The sequence below is a fragment of the Struthio camelus genome, chromosome 15, assembly GCF_040807025.1.
Source record: "Struthio camelus isolate bStrCam1 chromosome 15, bStrCam1.hap1, whole genome shotgun sequence".
In the NCBI taxonomy this organism is placed as follows: Eukaryota; Metazoa; Chordata; class Aves; order Struthioniformes; family Struthionidae; genus Struthio; species Struthio camelus.
Genome location: NC_090956.1, coordinates 19,439,921 through 19,461,703, shown reverse-complemented (window position 1 = coordinate 19,461,703; position 21,783 = coordinate 19,439,921). Strand labels below are relative to the sequence as shown.

The 21,783-nt window shown below is 40.9% G+C and overlaps 1 protein-coding gene across 5 annotated transcripts in view; it reads right to left on the bottom strand.

Annotated features, from left to right (window-relative positions):
* KATNIP (katanin interacting protein) overlaps positions 1–21,783 on the bottom strand; it is an 82,558-nt gene that overhangs the window by 16,748 nt on the left and 44,027 nt on the right. For all 5 annotated transcript variants that reach the window (XM_068908405.1, XM_009674651.2, XM_009674654.2 and 2 more), the window contains 5 exons: positions 18,590–19,324; positions 18,098–18,306; positions 12,617–12,692; positions 4,986–5,163; positions 2,192–2,357 (listed from right to left, as the gene is read on the bottom strand). In XM_068908405.1, coding sequence (XP_068764506.1) covers positions 2,192–2,357; positions 4,986–5,163; positions 12,617–12,692; positions 18,098–18,306; positions 18,590–19,324 — 1,364 coding nt within the window. The remainder of the gene's footprint in view (positions 1–2,191; positions 2,358–4,985; positions 5,164–12,616; positions 12,693–18,097; positions 18,307–18,589; positions 19,325–21,783) is intronic.

Sequence of the window (21,783 nt, the reverse complement as noted above, 5' to 3'; positions counted from 1 at the left end):
CCTTTCCCCTTTTCCAGAAAATGTATTTTATTCATGCTTTTATTGGGTTGCAGGTATGAGGCCCTCGTTTAAGCTGTACCCACTAACTGCTATGAGACTTACTGGTGTGCCTCCTGCATACTTACTTTAATTGACTCACGTCTTCTTGTTATTTGGCGAAGTACAACTGTGAAAATATACCTTTTTTCTTTTTGGTTTGGCCTCCAAAGACCAAATTCTACTTTAGATATTAGGGATGTGGTTATTTCTTTTCCTTCTCTAATAGCTGAGCCACATACAGGGAATTGATTTGCTTTGAATCGCACCAACTTTTAAAATTCATTTTCAAACTTTTCTCCCCTGCCCTGCCTCAGAGAGGCTTTGGCTCATAATGGTAGTGAAAATATTCTACATTGCCCCTCAAAAATGGTGCTTCATATTGCATTATTTTCACAGAATCACAGAGAGATTGAAATTCATATGTCAAAAACATTGGGTTAATGCAACGCATGATGAAATCTGGTGTCAAATTTGGAAGTCTATAGCTCAGTTGCAGCTTAAACGTGAGATCTCATACCCTAGCCCTCTGGGAGTCTTTGGCCAGTACTGTCACTCTGCAACACATCACGGTGACGTTAAAAGATGCCAGGGCTCAGTTTTGGAGAGGGAACACTTCCTGTTAGCATTCATATGAAAGTAATCTTGGAAGGCAAACTTACACAGAGAAGCAGTTCTACGATCTCTGCCATTATCTTGCCCAGTACTATGAAGGATCCAAGCCTCCAACTTCAGTTCTAGCGATTTTTTCAGAGCTCTACTAATTCTTTTTAGCTTGTCTTTCTCGAGCTTCATATGTATTAATATTTTTCTTCTTAACTACTGACTCAATTTGGAAGTCAAGAATGCATAGGTTATGTTTCCAACTCTTTCCCTTCGTATATGGATTCATAAGCTTTCTGTGCAGTGAACAGCAACAATTTTATCATTCTCATTACAACTGCATGTATATCTTCTGAGAAAAAAAAACAGGGAAATGGATGACGGTCAAGCTCGGAGCGCTAGCTGGATGTAGCATATGCTCTCTAACAGGCGTCAGTTGCCAGTTAACTCCAAGAATTCAGTATATGAAAAGAAAAAAAAATTTGACGCAAACAGTAAGGAAAAAGAAGGGAGGAGGTATGTTACACTGTTTTAGCCAAACAATTTTAGCTGAGTTGTTTGATGTCAACTTTTCCAGACAAACATAAGAGTTCTAGATGCTCTTTCTGCTTCTTCAAGGAGGCAGTACTGATTGACTGAGCTCAATACAATCCACATATGTCAACCAAGTATAACATTGCTAGCAGTAGCTATTTTCTGTTGAACTGGCTGGTGAGTTCATAAGTTTAAAATACCATAAACTCCATGCTGGAGCGTACTTAAAAACAGAAACTAAGTTTGAAAATTGTATGGCATGGCCATAAAAATAGAGCCTTAGATTTCATGATGCAAGTTTAGAGAAATTGCATTATACTCCTTGTTTAATAAAGATAGAGCAAATCTCTATTTAACATCTTACAGTTAACTAAACAGCTTTGCAACATTTATAGTCAGTGTCCTAAATAGGAAATTAAAGACATTATTCCTCCTTGCACAGTAAGATGAGGGTTGTAAGACTCATTTGGTCTACTTTAGGCTGAACATCTATATGAAGCAATGACCCAATATACTCGAGGCTTTCTTGAAAGGTAATGCTCACTGTCATTTTGTACAGTGACAGACTTAAGACAAGCAGGGTGCTCAGAAACAATTAAAAAGTCCCCAGGTCAAAGTTCATACACATACTGCTCTCTGTAACTTTTCTCCTGTAGAAAATGTTTAGGTATGTCCTCTGCTCGATCATGCCCTGTGCTGCAGGAAATCCTTACTGTAGGCCCAAATACTAGATACTGAAAGGATACCACTTTAGCATCATATATCTTGAAAATAATATGTGCTATTGTATGTGTCTCTTGGAAAAATCAGCTGTGAAAATTTCTTTAATCTCTGGCTCCCCACCCCGATATTTGCTGTTTGTGGAGACAGAAATGCATTACACCTGCCACAAAACTCAGAGTCAGACAATCTAGAAAGATTTATGGTGTTCCATTAAGATAGCTATATTCATTTATCACAGTACCAATTTTCCAAAGCACTGCTGTGTATTTTTGCTGGCTCCTTTTCTTTTACTTACCCCTCTGTAGGTATCCTCTGGAGATTTATTATAGTTCCAAAAGCGAAGCCCTGCAATACTTTCAATTTTATCAAAATAGATTGTGAACAGATGATCTTCTCCAAAAGAGAAGGGAATAAGCCACATATGGTCATCCTCAACCGTGATATTAGTCCCATCTATTAACCTGCAAAGAGACAAATCCATTAGCTGCAAAAAAGAAAAGATTGTTTTTCTCATGAAAAACAGGTGCTTTACTAGGTGCTAAAATTTTTCTAATTTCCACTTGCCGCCACAGGGCTTAATTATGTCTATGTGCACTCAATTAAAAAGCACAGTAAACATCAAAAGTAATATGTGATCATCTAATTAAAGATGGGGAGGGAGGAAAGAGACAGCATTTCCTTGAGTTGGATATGTTTCAGATAAAAAAAACAGAAAAATCCTCAGGTTTTGCTTACATGAACAGGGGCAGGCAGAGGAAAGCCCTGTCACATTTGCTTGACAGCTAAAGGTAAAAGGCTTAGGCTCAGAAGCCATACAACTTATCAATACAGCTCCACACCTGAGCTAACGTACCTGCCACTCTGCAGCATATTACTACACTAACACAACTATACTGATTCCAACAAGGAGCTGGATGGTAGCTGGAGAGCTCAGAGAAGAAGCAGAGTTTGCTCATATCTTTTTGCATGAGCATAGTTAGGTATATTCCTTTTTTAAAAAAAAGGGGAAACAGTATCACAATGCCTCCTTGGAAGGACACAGATTTCAGGATGACTAGAGAAATTTAATTACGTTATTTCCTCATTTTGGAATTCTGACCTCATATCTCCTACCACAAACTATTGACACGCAAACACAGGGTAAAGGAGAATATGAAGGCATTGCCTCACTGTACTTACTTTGTACGCTGCCTTATGTACTTTCACTTTTAAGTACAGTAGAAGAAAGAGTGCTAGATTTGGCAGCTCCTTAAAAAATAGATTTGATTAATGACTCTTTCACAGAGGAATTGATTAGGGAGCCCATGAGAGAACATATAATCCTTGACATGGTCCTGAATAGCATCCAGGATTTATTCAAAATGCTACAGTTAAAGAGCCCTGTAGAGTATTCAAACTTCAACACGCTTGCAGGAATAGCAAAAGCCAGAAAAGCCCCTACTGCTTCTGTTCAAAAAAGGGTCTTAGGCAAAAATAGTGATACGTGTTAAATGGAAGATACAATAAAATAAAATCCTTACACATAGCAAATAGAATATTAAGGGACATCATATTGCAAGCACAGAACAAATGTATACCGTTTACTAAGAAAGACTTTAGAAAGAGGGAGGACTTGAAAAAGAAAGAAGCCAGCCTAGCTTAGTGGCAGGATGAGGTTACTGTAGGTTATCTTTCAACAGAAGTCAACATCAAAGAAAATAAAAAGGATCACAAACTCGAAGCTAAATGCATACACAAAATAAGATAGGTCAAAAGAGAGCATGAGGGATAGCGAGCAAAAGGCATCAAAAGGAAAATTTTTCTAATAACATCAGGAGCAGAAAGGCTGTCAGAAATTCAGTCAGACCAGGCTATCTGGGTTCATTGTGGTGGAAACCGGAGAGACTCCATGAGTAGAACCTCTTCTTTGTAGGGGAACTCATGAGAAGATTTCTCGTAGATCTTTATGACTACGAAAAGAGATTTTCATACAAATTGGCAGAAGAAACAGGACTTGGTTCACCAGGATCAGCAAATATCACTTAGTTCTTTTAGAACTCCTAAGGGATGAAACAGCTGAACATTGTAATGGCAGTGCTGGGAAACCTTAAAACTGACTTCATAACAGAGGATGGGAAGGTGGCAAGCGTGATGATAATTTTTAGTAAGAATAATTTTTAATAAGATAATTTTTAATTTTCAGAAGAACTGGGGAACTACCGCCAAGTAAGTCTGACATCTGTATTAGTCAAATTAGCAGAAATTGTAATAAGGAACAGAGTTAGTGTGCATGGGGATAAACACAGTATTTTAAGGACGACTCAACAAAGAATGAAAAGAGAAGTCCTATATCACAAGCCTCGCATACAGCAGACCATAAACATGCTGGAAGACAAGATTAGAACTGAAAGTGCTCTTGCAAATAGAGATATGACCTGGAAACAACAGGATGCAACTACAATAACAATAAATGCCAAGTCTTCCCCAAAACTATATCATTCTACAATTTCTATACTGTTACCATTTAGTAACTACAAGGTAATTTGAGGAAACACACATGTCAATGAATAAAGCTTCAAAGAAAATAGCAAAAACAAAAGCTGCAGAACTGCCAAGAGTGAGAATGCCACCATGTAATTCCCTAAGAAGTTGTTGCCTTTTTCTAATTTGAAAATTTTCCTTGAAAGTTTCCAGAAATCCTGGACAAGTACCACTGCATATGCATAGACAGATGCTACAGCAGATACACATTTCTGCTTGGAAAGTCCTGAGCAGAGATACCCATCAGGCATGTTACCATCTCCTAATTCAAATATTGTCTTTTCCAAAAAAGACTGTATTTCTACAACAAGCTGCTCCTGGGTAGCTTGTGAAATCTAAGAGTGAGCAGCGATGGTATAAAAATCATGTTTGTATTAACATGTGTTAACCATAATGAAAAGTGTATATAATCTTATCACTATAAAATTTGATGTAAATTGTAAAATCTAAAATTGGTAAATTCTAAAACTCCTGGTTGATAAAAATATCTAGCAGATTGCCACTGAAACAGCAGGCACAAGGCAAAAAACAGCAGAAAATGCTTAGACATTCCAACTTTTGCTACTTACTTTTCTAATGTCCTGGAATCTCCCATACACTCTGGAAGATCATTTAAGTCTTGGGGTAAAGCAGAAATCTGTTCTGTAGTTATTTTTAATGCTTGACCATTCTTTCCTATCACTTCAAGTCCAGTCAGTCCTAGGTAATGAGAGTCTCCCCAGGTCATGGTAAAATTCAGCTGTAGGCCTATATAAAAGAATATATATACATACTGATCAGTTTAAAGTAAGGGGCCAAGACTTCAAACCTGAATAATCAGTGTGAAGCAGAAGACATTTCCATAGCTACAGAGCAGTCAAAAAACTCAAAGCCTGAACATGAAAGGTCTGAAATGTGTTAAAAATAACCTAAGATGGCAGGAAATCTGCACTCCTCAAAGACTTGAGTGCAAATGTTTTGCAAAACAGAACAGCAGTGTGAAATTGCTACTTACAAGTCCACGTACCCATCAAAATCACTTGGAATGCTGCTTCTCACATCAAAGGTCAAGAGTTCCATGTTCTCATGAATTGTTCTAAGTTGCTATTTTGCTGTTTGCTTAGTGATTACAGAAATAGGTTTGGTTTGGTTTGGTTTTTGAGAAAAAATAGCTTTGTTTGCCTTCTTCCAAGATGCAGCAGTTTCCAGAAGTCTCCCTGTTCATAGATGCTACAAACTCTTCCTCTAAAAGGAGCAGATATCTGGCTTAGACTCCTGCTTCATTCTCTTCCCTCTCTGACACAGCCAACTATCACCTTGCTCCTGGCTCACTAAATGCTTCCATCTAATCCTTTCCCACTGCCTCCAGACCTCCCTACGCACAGACGGCTCTGCCAAGCACCTGCCACTTTGCTCAGCCACTTCCATTGCCACAGGTTTGATTTTCTTCATCTCTAACAAATTCTTGCCCCCTTTCCTCTTCTTTCATACCTACTGCTCTTGCAGCCTTTGCCACTTTTCTGTGAGTTACCCGATAGTCGCACTCCTCTACCCTCATACCTAGCTTCCTGTTGCTTCCTCGTCTCCTCTGCTTTTTTCAAGAATTGTGCAGAAGTACACCCAAACAATCCCTTATACATCAAGTTGATTCTGTCCCCTTCTTCATTACGTGTATTATCTTAGGAGATTATTACGTGGTTTAATCATGCCTTTATGCTGCAACATTCTTGGTGCGACTTCTTAGCTTGCATCTCCGTCTTCTTTCTGTAGGGAGCTACTGTATCACCTACTCAATGAGGATGCTATTATCACTGCAGGATGCTCCCTTTCTCATTTGCAGAGCTAGCAAGAGCAAAGTAAGTGGGGCATGCTCCAGCCATCTGACACCGGCTTTAAAGGGAGATAGCTGCCAATTCCCTGTAATACTGCTTTAAAGAAAAGTTACAAGCTGAGAAAGGAAGAACTTTTCAGTGACAAGAACAACCCCCAACTCCAGCATAGGAAATGAAATTCTTTCCACTTCTTTGGGCATAAGACCACCTGACATTAAGTTTTTCCCTCTTTCCCTACTATATTTTGTATTAAGGTAGAATCTAGCATTCAGTTTATTTTCTTGCTGCACAGGAATTCACTACAGGGCACTTTTTTTCTATCCAGAAGTAGTCTTGTGGAAAATGCTCCTGAAGCCCTTCCACTTTCAGGCTACTATGGAGCAGAATGGTACAGTGAAGTTTTGTAAAAACAATTTTAGCAATGCATGCACTCTGCTCCCCTGCAGTCAGCAAGTGCTTAAAGACATGATCACAGAATGGTTTAGGTTGTTTGAAGGAACCTCTGGAGAATATCTAGTCCAACCTCCCTGCTCCAGCAGGGTCACGTAGAGCATATTGCCCAGGATCACATCCAGGCGGGTTTTGAATATCTCCAGGGAAGGAGACTCCACTACCCTCTCTGGGCAACCTGTTCCAGTGCTCTGTCACCCTCACAGTGAAGAAGTTTTTTCTCAGGTTCAGATGGAACTTCCTGTGGTTCAGTTTCTGCCCATTGCCTCTTGTCCTGTCGCTGGGCACCACAGAGAAGAGACTGGCCTCATTCTCTTGACACTCCCCCTTCAGATACTTGTACATGTTGATGAGATCACCTCTCAGTCTTCTCTTCTCAGGCCCAGCTCTCTCAGCCTTTCTTCAGAGGAGAGAGGCTCCAGTCCCCTCATCATCTTGGTAGCCCTCCGCTGGACTCTCTCCAGGAGTGCCATGTCTCTCTTGGACTGGGGAGCCCAGAACTGGACACAGTACTCCAGGGGAGGCCTCCCCAGGGCTGAGGAGAGGGGCAGGATCACCTCCCTCCACCTGCTGCCAACACTCTGCCTAATGCACCCCAGCATACCATTGGCCTTCTTGGCCACAAGGGCACACTGCTGCCTCATGCTTCACTTGTTGTCCACCAGCACTCCCAGGTCCTTCTCGGCAGAGCTGCCTTCCAGCAGGTCAGCCCCCAGCCTGTACTGGTGCATGGGATTATTCCTGCCTAGGTGCAGGACCCTACACTTGCCTTTGTTGAACTTCATGAGGTTCCTCTCCACCCATCTCTCCAGCCTGTCCAGGTCCCTCGGAATGGCAGCACAGTCTTCTGGTGTGTTAGCCTCTCCCCGCAGTTTAGTATCCTCAGCAAACTTGCTGAGGGTGCACTCTGTCCCTTCCTCCAGGTCACTGAGGAATACATTGAACAAGACTGGACCCAGCACTGACCCCTGGGGGACACCACTAGCCACAGGCCTCCAACTTGACTCTGCGCCATTTACCACAACCCTCTGAGCTCGGCCATCCAGCCAGTTCTCAAGCCACCTCACTGTCCACTCGTCTAGTCCACACTTCCTGAGCTTCCCTAGGAGGATGTGATGGGAGACAGTGTCCAAAGCCTGGCTGAAGTCCAGGGAGACAACATCCACTGCTCTCCCCTCAGCTACCCAGACAGTCATTCCGTCACAGAAGGCTATCAGCTTGGTCAAGCATGATTTCCCTTTGGTGAATCCATGCTGACTATTCCTGATCACCTTCTTGTCCTCCACATGCTTAGTGATGATCTCCAGGAGGAGCTGTTCCATCACCTTGCCAGGGATGGAGGTGAGGCTGACAGGCCTGTAGTTCCCTGGCTCCTCCTTCTTGCCCTTTTGGAAGACTGGCGTGACACTGGCTTTCTTCCAGTCCTCAGGCACCTCTCCTGATCTCCAGGACCTTTCCAAGACGATGGAGGGTGGCCTAGCGATAACATCCGCCAGCTCCCTCAGCACTCGTGGGTGCATCCCATAGGGGCCCATGGATTTAGGGATGTCCAGTTTGGACAAAAGATCTCTAACCTGATCCTCCTCCACCAAGGGAGAGTCTTCCTTTCTCCAGACTTCCTCTCTTGTCTCCAAGGCCTGGAATTCCTGAGGACTGGCCTTAGCAGTGAAGACTGAAGCAAAGGCAGCATTCAATAACTCTGCCTTCTCTGCATCCTTCGTTACCAAGGGACCCACCCCATTCAGCAGCGGGCCCACGTTTTCCCTAGTCTTCCTTTTGTTAATGCTGTATTTGAAGAAGCCCTTCTTGTTGTCCTTGACATCTCTGCCTTCCCTTCACAGAATCACAGAATGGTTGAGGTTGGAAGGGACCTCTGGAGAACATCTAGTCCAACCTCCCTGCTCAAGCAGGGTCTTCTAGAGCATATTGCCCAGGATCACATCCAGGCGGGTTTTGAATATCTCCAGCGAAGGAGACTCCGTTACCTTTCTGGGCAACCTGTTCCAGTGCTCAGTCACCCTGACAGGAAAGAAATATTTCCTCATGTTCAGATAGAATTTCCTGTGTTTCAGTTTCAGATATCAAATTCATTAATTTGCATATTTGTAACCAATTTGCACTAGAAATCACATTACAGCTACAGCTCTGATGTCAAGAAGAACGGCCAAAGCACAGTGAAATATCGTAGCATTTACCTGGCCTGTCACAGGAGGGTCTTCTACTGCCACTAGTGGCACTCCTGGAACTACTCACCCTACAGCCACTCCCCAGGCTTTGACCTACTAGTGCACTCCGAGTCTGACTGCTCACATCTTGACACAAATGACTGTTCCACAGTCTGTATCTGAACCCACCTCTTTCAAGGACTAGACTCTTTCCATGTTGGCCGGCCACACAGTCTCATGCTGGTTTCTTTATTTTGGATGATGTGATAGATAATATGTGCAACACCATTTTCTAGTGATCAAATATTATGCATACCTGCCAGCAGATTGATTCCAAGCCATTGATCCTTATTATACTGTACTACGTATTGTCCAACTGGTTAGAGTTTTCTATCATTCACTTTATAACCAGCTAAATAATTTTTCTGTATATAAGCATGCATGCAAGCTCCAACAATTAGCAGTATATGTATTTTGCTTAGATTCCCAGTACTTCCCAGTCTGTATGTCTACCTCCGTACAATACCATAGTATCTTCTGTAAATCTCTGTTAGACCTTTAGCGGGCTACTAACATCCTATTCATTTGTCACTATACAACTCTGGATCAAGCATATTATCAAGTGTCTCATTACTTAGCTTGTGCAATAACAGTAATTACAGAATACATTTGAGCAGTTACATGACAGATTTCAGGATTATGCAGAAACAGAGAAGACCTACTATATCTTAAGTTTAATTATTACCTTTTGCGAGCTAAGTCACTATACAGCCTCATCTAAATCCAGCCTCTCATAAATCCTAAATGATTAGATCTCTTAAAGAACACCAACTTATAGGTAAGCCAAAAAAGAAATGTGGTTTAGTAATGCATTTGACTTACTATCTTCATGTCAGAACTGGACACATGGAAGCATTTTAATGGGACAGTATTGCTTACGCTAGTGAAAAGCGGCAATGATGATTAGCCTGCATCTCCAGAAAATAAATAGGAAAGAAAAATTGTGCAGACTAAATAGTATAAGGGTATCTCTAGGTTCAGCTATTTCATGTCTTACTGAAAAAAATACAATTAACATTTACAGCGATGACAAGCAATATTCCAGACCAATCAGCTTTGATAAAAATCCATCATTGTTTCACTTCATACATTACAAAAACCCAGAAATAACCAGGTGTGAAAACCCCTAAAGAAGCACCAGTAGTCAGGCTGCACTGAAGACAAAAAAATGAAAACAAAAAAACAAAAAAACAAAAAACAAAACCCCACCCACAACATTAAATCTACTAAGCCATACAGGCCAATTACCTGTAAATACTGGTAGCAATTCATGCAAGACTAAGTGTTCATGTACACATAAATTCAGATGAATTTTAAGATCTCTTTAGCATTTACAAGGACACTAAGAAATATATAGTTCATTTAGCTGACAAGCCTGGAGCTACAGCTGCACTGATATTAGATGCTATTTCCAAGGCCATTGCTAAGTCTGCACTTGCTTACTCTGCAAATTGCAATCACGCAAGAGAGATCTTATTCAAAACCAGAGTATATTTTCAAACAGACTAAGGGAAAAGATAAGGTCAAACAGCTATCTGTGCAAGGCTTAGTGCTCATATCACCATGCCAAAGCCTTCACAGAATCACAGAATAATGTAGGGTGGAAGGGCTTTCTAGAGCACTCTACTCCAATGCCCTGCTCAGAGAGTCTCCTTTAGATTAGGTCACTCAGGAGCTTGCCCAGAACAGAATAACATCTCCAAGGATAGAAATCCCAAAAAATCTCTGGGCTCCTGTTCCAGTGTTTGAGAAATCTCATGGTGAAAAAGCTTTTTCTTGTGTCTCGTTGGAAAGTCTTGTGTTCCACCTTGTTGTGTCTATTGACTCTTGTCCTGTCCCTGCGCACCTCTGAGAGGAGTCTGGCTCCATATCCTCTCTACGTCCTCCTGTTAGGTAGCTGTAGACAGCAAGAAGATTTCTCCTTTCCTCTTCCCTTCTCCAGGATAAACTCAGCTCTCTCAAGCTCTACTCATACACCAGGTACTCCAGCTGCCTGACCATCTTGGTGACCCTCCACTGCCTTGCCCCAGTATGTCAATGTCTTTCTTGTCCCATGGCAGCCCCAAACTGGACACAGTATCCCAAATGCAGTCTCACAATAAGAGAAGGATTCCTCCCCTTGCCCTGCCCCCTTGTCCCAGGAGGCAACTAGCCTTCTTTACTGCAATGCCATACAGCTGACTCATCTTCAACTTGTGGTCCACCAGAGCCTCAAGCCCTTATCATCTGTTTATCCCATCCATCTCTCACCACTTTGGCTATAAGGAGACTATGGGAGACTGTCAAAGACCTGCTAAAGTCAAGGTAAACTGTTGGTCAGGTTGGGTTGGTCAGGCAAGAGTTCCCCTTGGCATCACGGCTGGCAGCAGAGTTAAAGATGAAAAGTACCTACAACAGGTCAAGGATACAAACCCTCAACGAATCCACACGCAATTTACCTGTGGTACAAAATCTGTGGAGGCACTGTCAACAGCAACACTCATGCGGCTCTAACACCCACAGCTGCTCAGATTGAAGATTATCATTTAGCTATCTCAGATCTTTTAGAAAAGCATCTCCACATCAGAAGTCCCACATGAAAACAGTTCTCAGTCATATTCCAAAAGAAGCAGCAGCAAGAGGACTCTCACTCCAGGTGTGTGCGCTCCTTCCCTTTCCCCCCAGCATAATAATGAGAACATCAAACAATATATGCAAGCAGGACAGGGTAAGTAGAAGTCAATGGGTGTGCCACAAAGACAAACTATAGATAATAGATAGCTTCTTGTTTTTGTGCAAGGTAATTTATAAAGGTAGTCTCTTGTAAGCAATTAATGGCATTATTGTCCTGTGTAAGAAACTAAATTGAAGTTCCTATTGTGTTTCATGAGACACGGAAAGCTTCCTCTATTTCTAGCTAGCTTCTTATACAGCTTTTTCTCAGCAAGAATCAGGACCTTGCTGTCTGGTAGAGATAATAAAGTCCAATCAGCTGATTAACAGTATCTTGTCAATACGTAAGACTGCATCTGCTAAGCTCTGAATCGTATCCTTACTTTCTTTTTCACCTACTTTTAAGAAATGGGAGAAAGGAGAAGCACCTTAGCAAGTTCATAGATATACTGAAAAAAACCACAGCATTTGTGTGTATTTTCAGCAGGCACACCACAGGTTGCTGAAGGCTTTATGCTACACCCATGAGCCCATTTTCTCCTACACTGGCATAAGGACCAAGAACTGGTACTGAAACTATTGGGCCATCCAGACCTTAACTGAAGCTTCCAATGGGGAAAGTCCTGAAAAGTAATTTGAAGGCACAGAGAGTTTTTTTGGTACAGGATATGTCCATATTAAGAGTACCTGACTGGTGTAACACTTTGGTGTACGTTTACCGGAGTGTTTCTAGTGTCAAACTAATTCGAGAAATTCAGTCTACATGAATACACAGAACATCGGATTAGGAAGGAATTACTAGGTAATGGACTACAGCTATTACAAATTCTATTCAGGGGCTAGGCAACTGACCAGTGTTAATTTTCTGAGCTTAAATGTCAACTGTTATGATATAATGTTCTGACTACCATAGTAAACAAAGCCTTTGCCTCAAAAGTTCAATTACTCTTTTTTTTTATTCCAGCCCTGACATCTGTCACTAAGTTGTACACAACTCTGACAAATCAGATACTCCTTGATAATGTCTGGGGTGGGGTGGGTTAGGGGAATCAAAGAACTTACACTTTCCAGTAAATATCCCTGGTTCCTTGGGTGTAAATTCAGAGAGAGGGTCTGACACAATTACCTGCTCTTGAACCTAAAAAGTAAACCAACAGGTGCAATGAATATGCATATCTTATATTAATATATACTTTATAGATACAAACTGTTTATAAAGGGCTATTAATATGCAGAAGGCTAAGACATGGAAAAAAAATAGTCTCCTCCTACCCTGCCACAGATTTTTCATGATTTTGTTTTGTTAGATTAAATAACAAAACAGGACTACTGCAGCAGACAAAGGCTGTCTTGGGAACAATGGAAAATAGCCTGAAAACGTAGAAGACCACATGGATCCACAGAGTCTCAAACTTTTTTTTTTTCTCTCTCCTGTTGGTGCATGTAGGAGGTTGCACTAACATCTAGGCGTGTAAGCCTTGGCTGCAGTGAGCATGAGATGGTGGAATTCCTGATCCTGAGAAGAGGGAGCAGGGCAAAAAGCAGGATCACAACCCTGGACTTTAAGAGAGTAAACTTTGGCCTCTTCAGAGATCTGCTCAAAAGAATCCCATGGAATTCGGCTCTAGAGGGAAGATGGGTCCAAGAAAGCTGGTTTATATTCAGGGATCACCTCCTCCAAGCTCAAGAATGGTCCACCCCAATGCACTCCAATGAGTGGGAAGCTGAGCAAAGGTAGTAGGATGTCTGCATGGATGAACAAGATGCTCCTGTCAAAACTCAGGCATAAAAACGAAGCACATAGCAGATAGAAGCAGGGACAGGTAACCTGGGAAGAATAGAGAGACACTGTCTGAGCACGCAAGGACAGAGCCAGGAAAGCCAAAGCCCACCTGGAGTTTAATCTGGTGAGGGACTTCAAGGACAAGAAGGGCTTCTATATCAGTAGCAAAACTAATACGAGGGAAAACGTGGGCCCTCTGCTGAATGGGGCAGGGCTGAGGTACCCAATGTCTTCTTCACCTCAGTCTTTACTGGTAAGACTGGCCTTGTGGAATCCCAAGGCCCAAAGACCAGGGAGAAAGTCTGGCGAGAGGTACACTTTCCCTTGGGGGAGGAGGAACAGGTTAGGGAATACTTGTGCAAACGGAACACAACTCCATGGGCTCTGATGGGATACACCCACAAGTGCTGAGGGAGCTGCCAATATCATTACAAGGCCACTCTCAATCATTTTTGAAAGGCCATGGCAGTCAGGAGAGGTGCTTGAGGGCTGGAAGAAAGCAAATTTCACTCCAATCTTCAAAAAGGGCAAGGAGGACCCAGGGAACTACAGGCCAGTCAGTCTCACACTGATCCCTGGAAAAGTGGTGGCACAACTAATCCTGGATACCATTTCACTCCCTAGTGTGGGCTGCCTATTCTTGAAGGGGCTCAGATTGTTAAGTCACTCTTATCTATCTGCAAACTGTCCTTAGCAAGTGATAACATGCCTGTATCAGCAACACATTGCAAATATGTTGCAGATCCAAAAAATTTGGAACCAAGGTAAGACCTCAATGTGCCACCATAAACTTTTCTCTAGATTCAAGGGCAAGCAGGGGCAGAAGAAATGAACAAATCTATGCAAGAGCTTGCACTTGTTTTTTCACAATACTAACTGATAATTAACTATGAAAATTATTAGGGCTGCCAAGGAACAACCTTTTGCCCTCATGGATGAAAAAACTGATGGTCCTCATCTTTGCCCAATTTGAAACAGTAATACTTTTGAGAAGCAGCCATAACAATGACTGACGACAGCACGGGACACAAAAATATAGCCTTCTGCCTCCAACAGCACTCCATATCTAATTCATCTCTGTTTTAATGCTTCTGAACAGAGCTGGATCCAAAATAATGCCTCAAAGATCTAGTAAAATTATCTAAATCAGTCAATACACAAGACAATAAGAGGGCTGCATTTCCAAAGACAAAGATTTCCTCAAAGCTCTTAAATAAGCTGCCATGGCATAAGAGGCAAGCTCCTTACTTGACTATATAATTGCTTAACAAATAGGAATAAACTGTTGGTTTTGACAGGTACCTGGTCTGGGGCCTATGCTATTCAACGTAACGATCCAGTAAGGGGATAAACAGACGGCAAAATTTACTGATCATACCAGGGTAATTAGAGTAGTAATGACAAAGGTCAACTGCAAAGGTTTGCCTGAGGATTTCATTTCACTGAGTGAGGGTGACAAAACAGCAAATTAAGTTCACTGAAGACAAATATAAAAATGCTGCACATGAGGAAAACAATCTTCATTTTACACATAGAGTAACAGGCAACAAACAAAGTAATAGATTAGAATGAAATCTCAGCATTATTATAGGTGGCTCTACAAAAGCATGAGCTCAATCTTCATTAGCAGTCAAAAAACCCCAAACAAATGGAAATTTAGGAATCTAGACTCATTCTCTATAGTTTTATTCATCATTAGAGGTGAACTCCCTGTGATTCAGAGCATACCAAAATGGATCTATGTCGTGCCTAAGAAATATAAAACTTATCAATACTTTTCTTTTACCACCTTATTAAAATCCCTGCAGCAGAACCACTGACATCCCCGGATCTTATGTGTTTAGTTCCCAGGCTGCAGCATACTTCATGCAGCAGAACAAACGTCCTTGTGATAATTACGTAGGTGAAACTGAACAAAAACTGTACACTGCAATAAACTCACACAGACAACACACAAAAGATGGAAAAACCCAACTGCTGTTGAGGGTACCTTTCTAACAGAACGTTGACCCCATCTTGGATCTCTCATTCTTTTTTCCTCAATCATTAATTAAAGAACAACTTCCAAAGACCAGCCTAGGAATTAAAAATTGTAACTCTAATGAATACCAAAACCCATGGATACAGCAAAGCTATTGGTTTTTATAGAGCATAGTATAATGCTCTCCCTGGCAGGCCATAAACCACCCGTGTCAAGCTACCTTATCACCTCTTTTCTCCTTCCTCTTCCTTTTTTGGCCAGTAAAAAACCTCCATTCCACTGGTACCCACTATTTTATTTCACTTTCAGAAGTGGCTTTGTTAGCAGCTGCTCCCAGTAAGAGTTACTACTTCTGCCTGCGAATATTGCCCTCTCTATGTGCTTAGATCCTTATGACTAGGACAGAATACTATCAGAGTTTAGGAGTTACTGGAAAAGAAATAAAGAGCAGAAAGTATTACTACGGCACTACCAGAGCACCTTCCATATGAGGAAGGACTAAAAAGTAGAACCGATCATTCTGGAAGAGAGAGATTTGGGGGAGATCGTAACAGAGGTGCGTAAACCTCTCGAGTGGCTTGAAGAAGGGAATAGGGAATAATTGTTCAGTCCCTTCCAACACAAAACCTGGAGGCCATTAAATGAACCCAGAGATATTAAATTCAGAACAGAAACATGTGCTTCTTCACTACCTGAGTTAAGTTAGGAAACTTACCACAGAGTACTGAAGGCCATAAAAATGCACATGGGTTGAAAATAAAAATCTATCAAGGAATATTAAACACAAAGGCTAAGTCAAAAAGTCTTGAGAGACAAAGTCCTAGTGGCTGGGAGAATCTTCCAGAGAAACACTGCTGCATGCTTGCCTTACTCTTACATTCTCCCCAGGCACTCCCTGTTGGCCACTGTCAGGGTTGGGAGAAGTGGATTAGTTATGGGCTTGGCATGGTATAGAAGTTGACACAAGAAAGATTACTGAAGACACAGGAAGGGAGATCAAAGAGAAAGGAGCAGTGATAATACTGAGAAGGATGTGAGGTGCTTCTTCAAGAGCTTTTCAAAAGTTCTGTAGTAACACACTATCTCATCCACTGAACACACTATGGGAAGAAAGGGTAAATGAACAACAGTCGAAGATTGTTCTATCCAAACCTAAGACCAGTGGTCTGAAAGACAATGAGGAAGGCAAACCATCTAGCATGTTTATGTCATTCTCATGGCATAAGCATCCACCTACAAAATCCTGATGGTACTAGCAAGTACAGAATGACAGGGAGAGCAATTGCTCAATCACAGCAACACTTTGTTATTCTGCTCCTGATATAGGAAGTTTCAGAGTTAGAAAAGGACAGACTCCCCTTTATGAATCACAGATGAACAGCAAAATAAAAGGCAGAGTCTCTGAGTAAAGACCAAACATTACAGGTCTAGGCTTCTGCAATGGATTAAGTATGGGTGAATGCTTGCAACAAACAAGTGATCAAAAATAGACAGGTGAACTTCAGTTTGTGTTCATGAGATCCTGAGCTGCACAGGGTGTCTGACCAGTCTAGGATACCGTGAGCAAAGGTAACACCAGAACTGTTGGTGCCAAAGTGTTAATTAGCACTGGAAAAATCAAAGGGTTAGAGTTATTGATTCATGATCTTAATAGGGATATCACATTTCAATGTCAGAATATTTCCCTTTGTCCTACAAGCCACCAGGAGTGGAGGATAAGACAGAACAGGCAAGCGTGGTGGCAGCACAAGGCTCATTAGGAACCATATATGACTGGGAACTCCTGAGCTGAACCACCCAGAATTTGTATTGATTCAACTTCGGATCTCCTCATAGATTTGCAAGTATGACTGCATCCCTTAGAAAAAGATGCCACCACTGAAGCAAGAGGAGCTGCTCAGTAAGATTCTGAGAAGACAAAAACTTTGATGGAGAGTGGACCAAAGACTGCCCCATATCTTTCTTGAGCAGAAAGTTTTGCAGAATCTTTGCTCTGATGCTGGACCTGCTCAACTGCTATGAGGTGACACTGCAGTGGCTAGAAATATGGCCTTCCTCTAGGTAGTAAAATACCTACTGTATGGGTAAGTAGGGAGGATTTTTATGCTGTAAAATGGACACAGACCTGTGGGAAGGCTAGTCAAAAAAGGAAAGCAAAAAAAAAAAAAAAGAGGGGCAGGGAACAGAAACGTACTACATCCCAGTGGATGTTGAGAAGCAAGATAACGCCTGATCCCTCCCTCTCACCTCAGATACTTAACTAGTGGGGGAAGGAATAAGCAAGATTATACCCTCTCTGTGGAAAACACAGAAAAACATTTGGTCTTGAGTGATAAGAGAGCACAGTTACTAGTACATGAATGGCTGTATAGTAGAAAGCAAAATTTTTGGTAAAATCACTGACAGCGGCATAAACTTTCAGGTTTATTAAAATCAAAAAGAAACCCCTCTATCTCTGTCCAATTAAGTAAAATATACATACACATACATATGTACGTGTATATATACATATACATGTGTCTGTGTGCATGCACATGCATGCGTATAAAATTCAGTGTAGTCTTCCATGTATTCTTATTAATTAACCAGAGAGAGCAAAATTTGGAAGATCATCTGAGCTTTAAAAAATTCCCTTAATTATTAATTTGATGAAAAAAAAACCTTCAAAATGGACAGATAGCTGTATCAGTTTCAGCTTTACTCCATTATGGGAATTGCCTCCTGCTTTCCTGATCTTACAGAAATACATGACAGAGATTTCTGAACACAGAAGTCCTACCTGTTGATCCTCTGTTCTTAACCCTGCTTGTGTAAAAGGTCTTTCATCTCCCTCCCCATCAGCAGTTGTTGGCCTCTTTAGCTCTTCTTCATATCTCAAGGAACAGGCATTTTCCATCTCTCCATCATATGTCTCATCATAGCAGTATATAGCTTCAAGAATATCATCATCAGTAGTGAACAATATAGTATCCCCAAAGTGCTCTGGAGCTGAAAACAACATACAAGATTAAATGTAGAAACTACATAAAGATTATATATATGTTACAGAAATCCAATCTGGTTGCTAAGACAGCGTTAACAGTAAAAATTAGCTCTTAATTTCACAATGTCATTACAGAATGCATTAGTGAATTTTGCATTACATTTTGAAATTAGAAGGATTAAAAAGCATCAGCTTGGTTTGAAGTAGAAAATGATAAAATACAAGCTAAATGTATTTGCTTATATCGTGCTGCTGCTTCCACAAAGAAAATGAGGAATGATATCATACCTCCAGACAAGGTTCCTGAAGCTTTTGCAATTTCTCCTTTAAAGATGCATTGTTCATCTAACTCCATTACAATGTCTTTCACACCTCTGAAAGAGTGTATGCGAGATTTATTATAATTCCAAATCCTAATCATAGCTACTTGACAGGGATTCACAAAGTCAATAAAGATAAAGTGACGTTTTCCAGGGGTAAATGGTGCTAGCCAGAGATGCATATCATCCTGCGTCCGATTTACCCCATCAATTAGGTTGGTTACTACTCTGGGATCTTTGCCATAAGCTGGTAAAATATTTATATCAGGCGGTTTAGCTGTTATTTTTGAAATTTGAACAGGCTCTCCTTTAGAGCTGAAAACTTCAATTCCATTAAGACCAACATAATGCCTGTCTCCCCATGTTGTTTGAATGTCTATCACTAAGTGCTGCCCATAAGGCAAAACAGGGATTTTGAAATCATTTCCATCATCCATCTCCATAGAATTTTCTTCTTCTTGCCTTTTTGGTAGTGTTTGTAGTTCGTCTTTTCTCATTAGCTGATATTCTCCAAGCCGGTTGATTTTCTGCTGATGGAGAAACTCATCAAAGATATCCCCTTGAAAATCCATGTTAGAGATTCGGCCACGATGGGAATAATTAAACTTTACCAAGGAGTTCCAGGACTCCTGAAGAGTATGCTCTTGTTCACTGTGCCATCTTGCTCTAGAGGTTGCTATGCCCTTGATAGAGAAGTCTTCATCTGAAAACATAACATAAATATTTAATGCTTAGAGAGGACTGGAAACAAACTTTCTAAAGTTATGTTTGTCACATCCACGTCCCGTAACTACTAAATTCTGTTATCACTTTTATACTGCTTCCCAATCATAACAGCTACACGTCACAATTTGCATCCCCCATTTAGACTTAAAGAAAACCATCACTTTCAAATACTGAAAAGAAGAGCACATCCCAATACAAACAATGAAACCAAATTTTAAGACTGAGAATCCTTGACTCCAGATATTCATCATTAGGGAACTTTGTAATTTAAGGTTTTGGGCAAACCTCAAAAAAATAAAAAAACAAACAAACAAAAACTAAAGCTTCTGCAGGAAAGGCTCATTGAGAACTACATCCTACCTACCTCTACTATAATCTGCATTCCACGTTTGGAAGATGACAATCTACTATTTTGCTTTTATGCCTACTTCCATCATTAGAAGTCACATGTTAAATACAGATCAAAAAAACTAAACATTGAAATTCACTTTTTCTCCACCGCTTTTACACATCCTTCCAGCTGTGGTAACTGTGGTCTTTTTTTCTTAAAATGGGTATTATCTTTTCCAGTATAAATATACAAAAACCAGCAGGGGATACAGTAAGCATTGTAATTGCGCAGACTGACAGAAGGCATAATTATTCAATAAGACAAAAGCTTATAGACAGCTTCACCTCATACTATCTCAGCAAGCAGAACTTCCATTCAACCTTTGTTGGGTGGTAGCATCTGGATGCCTAGCTTTTACTTTTTGCTAGCCATCTAATCTCTTAAAAATCTGCATTAATGAACAGATTATATTTGCATCAAGCAGTGGTCTAGCTGATCCAAAGATTTTGCCCAAACAACAACAGCTATTGGGTGGGTGTTGCATTAGACTAAACCTCCTGTTTGCATTTCTGCAGAAATCTCAAAGATCTGCATTTCTGCAGAGATCTCAAGATCTGCAGAAGATCTCAAGTTCTAATGGCTACAGAGACACAGTCAGAAAGAGCTGAACTGGCTAGGTTTCTAAAGCACTATGGAGAAAGGGTAGTCCTTCTTGTCAAAACAGGCTGAAACGAGATGATGAGAAATTCCAGTGGAAGGGGTTGGATAGGCTTGGTATAAACAGAAAGAGACAGACTTATTTGTACAGCTAGTGGACAAAGACTTAACTCCTCCGCCCAGCATATGTGGATGAAAATTGGAACGCTGTACATGCAACATTTTAAGATAAGCTCAAAATACTTTTCAAGTATCTTATGCTTGGCAGTATCAATCAGGTATTTTTTGTACAGCAGGTTAACATTTAAATTTAGAGACACTAACCATAAAATAAAATACATCTGCCTTCAAGTTAAAAAAAAAAAAAAGAAAAAAAGGAAGTTTAAGCTGTAATTAGTGTAATTAGCATTTACAGATGGAAGGAATTGACTTCTGACCCCAAGGAAGTCTTAAGATTTACATCGCAGTGTTACAAGTGCAATAGTTACCTCCCTCCAAAAACATCCTGCCAAAATGCCTCGTTACTGCATACGAACATGTAGGATACTGCTGAGTAACCTTGAAGAAACCACTTGAATGTCCAATTCCTCTTCCTACTCCGTATCTCTCCTGCCCATATCTTCAAAGCAGCTGTTGCCTTTCACCACCATCAGTGAAATAATCATGGTTGGGGCCCGGGGTTGGGGGGGAAGGGGGAGAAGGATATCTAGATAAGACTATGCAACGAATAATATCAATGAAGTAAAACAATTTTTTTTCATTGTATCTAAGAACTTTGCACTGTTTCCCTCCTCCGAATGCATGATTTCTGTGAAGTGCACTTTCTTACTTGTTTACAAAGCCCTACACACAAATATAGCACAGAAGAAGCGACAGTCTTAGTGAAAATCTGAAAATCTTCAGTTAGCTGAAGTTAAAGATTGTAACAACTTATCAGAAACTCGGATTCTTTTTCCCTTCACTGAGGTGTGGGATTTTTATGTTTGTTTGTTTGTTTACAATTTGGGTTGTCATCATGCTCCTGCACAGGATCTCTCGTTTTCATACAGGCTCCCTCAATCACAGCAGCCTAAGCCACTGCATCTGTTTTAGCAATCCTCTCAACTGCTGAGCACTACTCAACTAAAACTGGAGGTATGCAACGTAGAAGAGGAGGAGGAAGGGAAAGACATTCGTGAAAGAAAGGTAACAGCAGGAATGAAAGAGAGGTGAGATGAGGAAGAGAGAGGTGAGATGCAGGAGAGAGAGAAAGGAGGAAGAATTATTAGCTACTTTCCCTTTGCTTCTGTCACTTGCAGCAAGATGTCAACTCTGTATCCTGAATGCAGGAGTCCAGACTACCAAAATCCTAGCTTCCTGCTGATAAGCAGAGGGACTGGGGGAGGGACAGGATGATTTGGTCCGATTCTTATGAAATACATGAAATTAATTTTCACTCTATGTATACA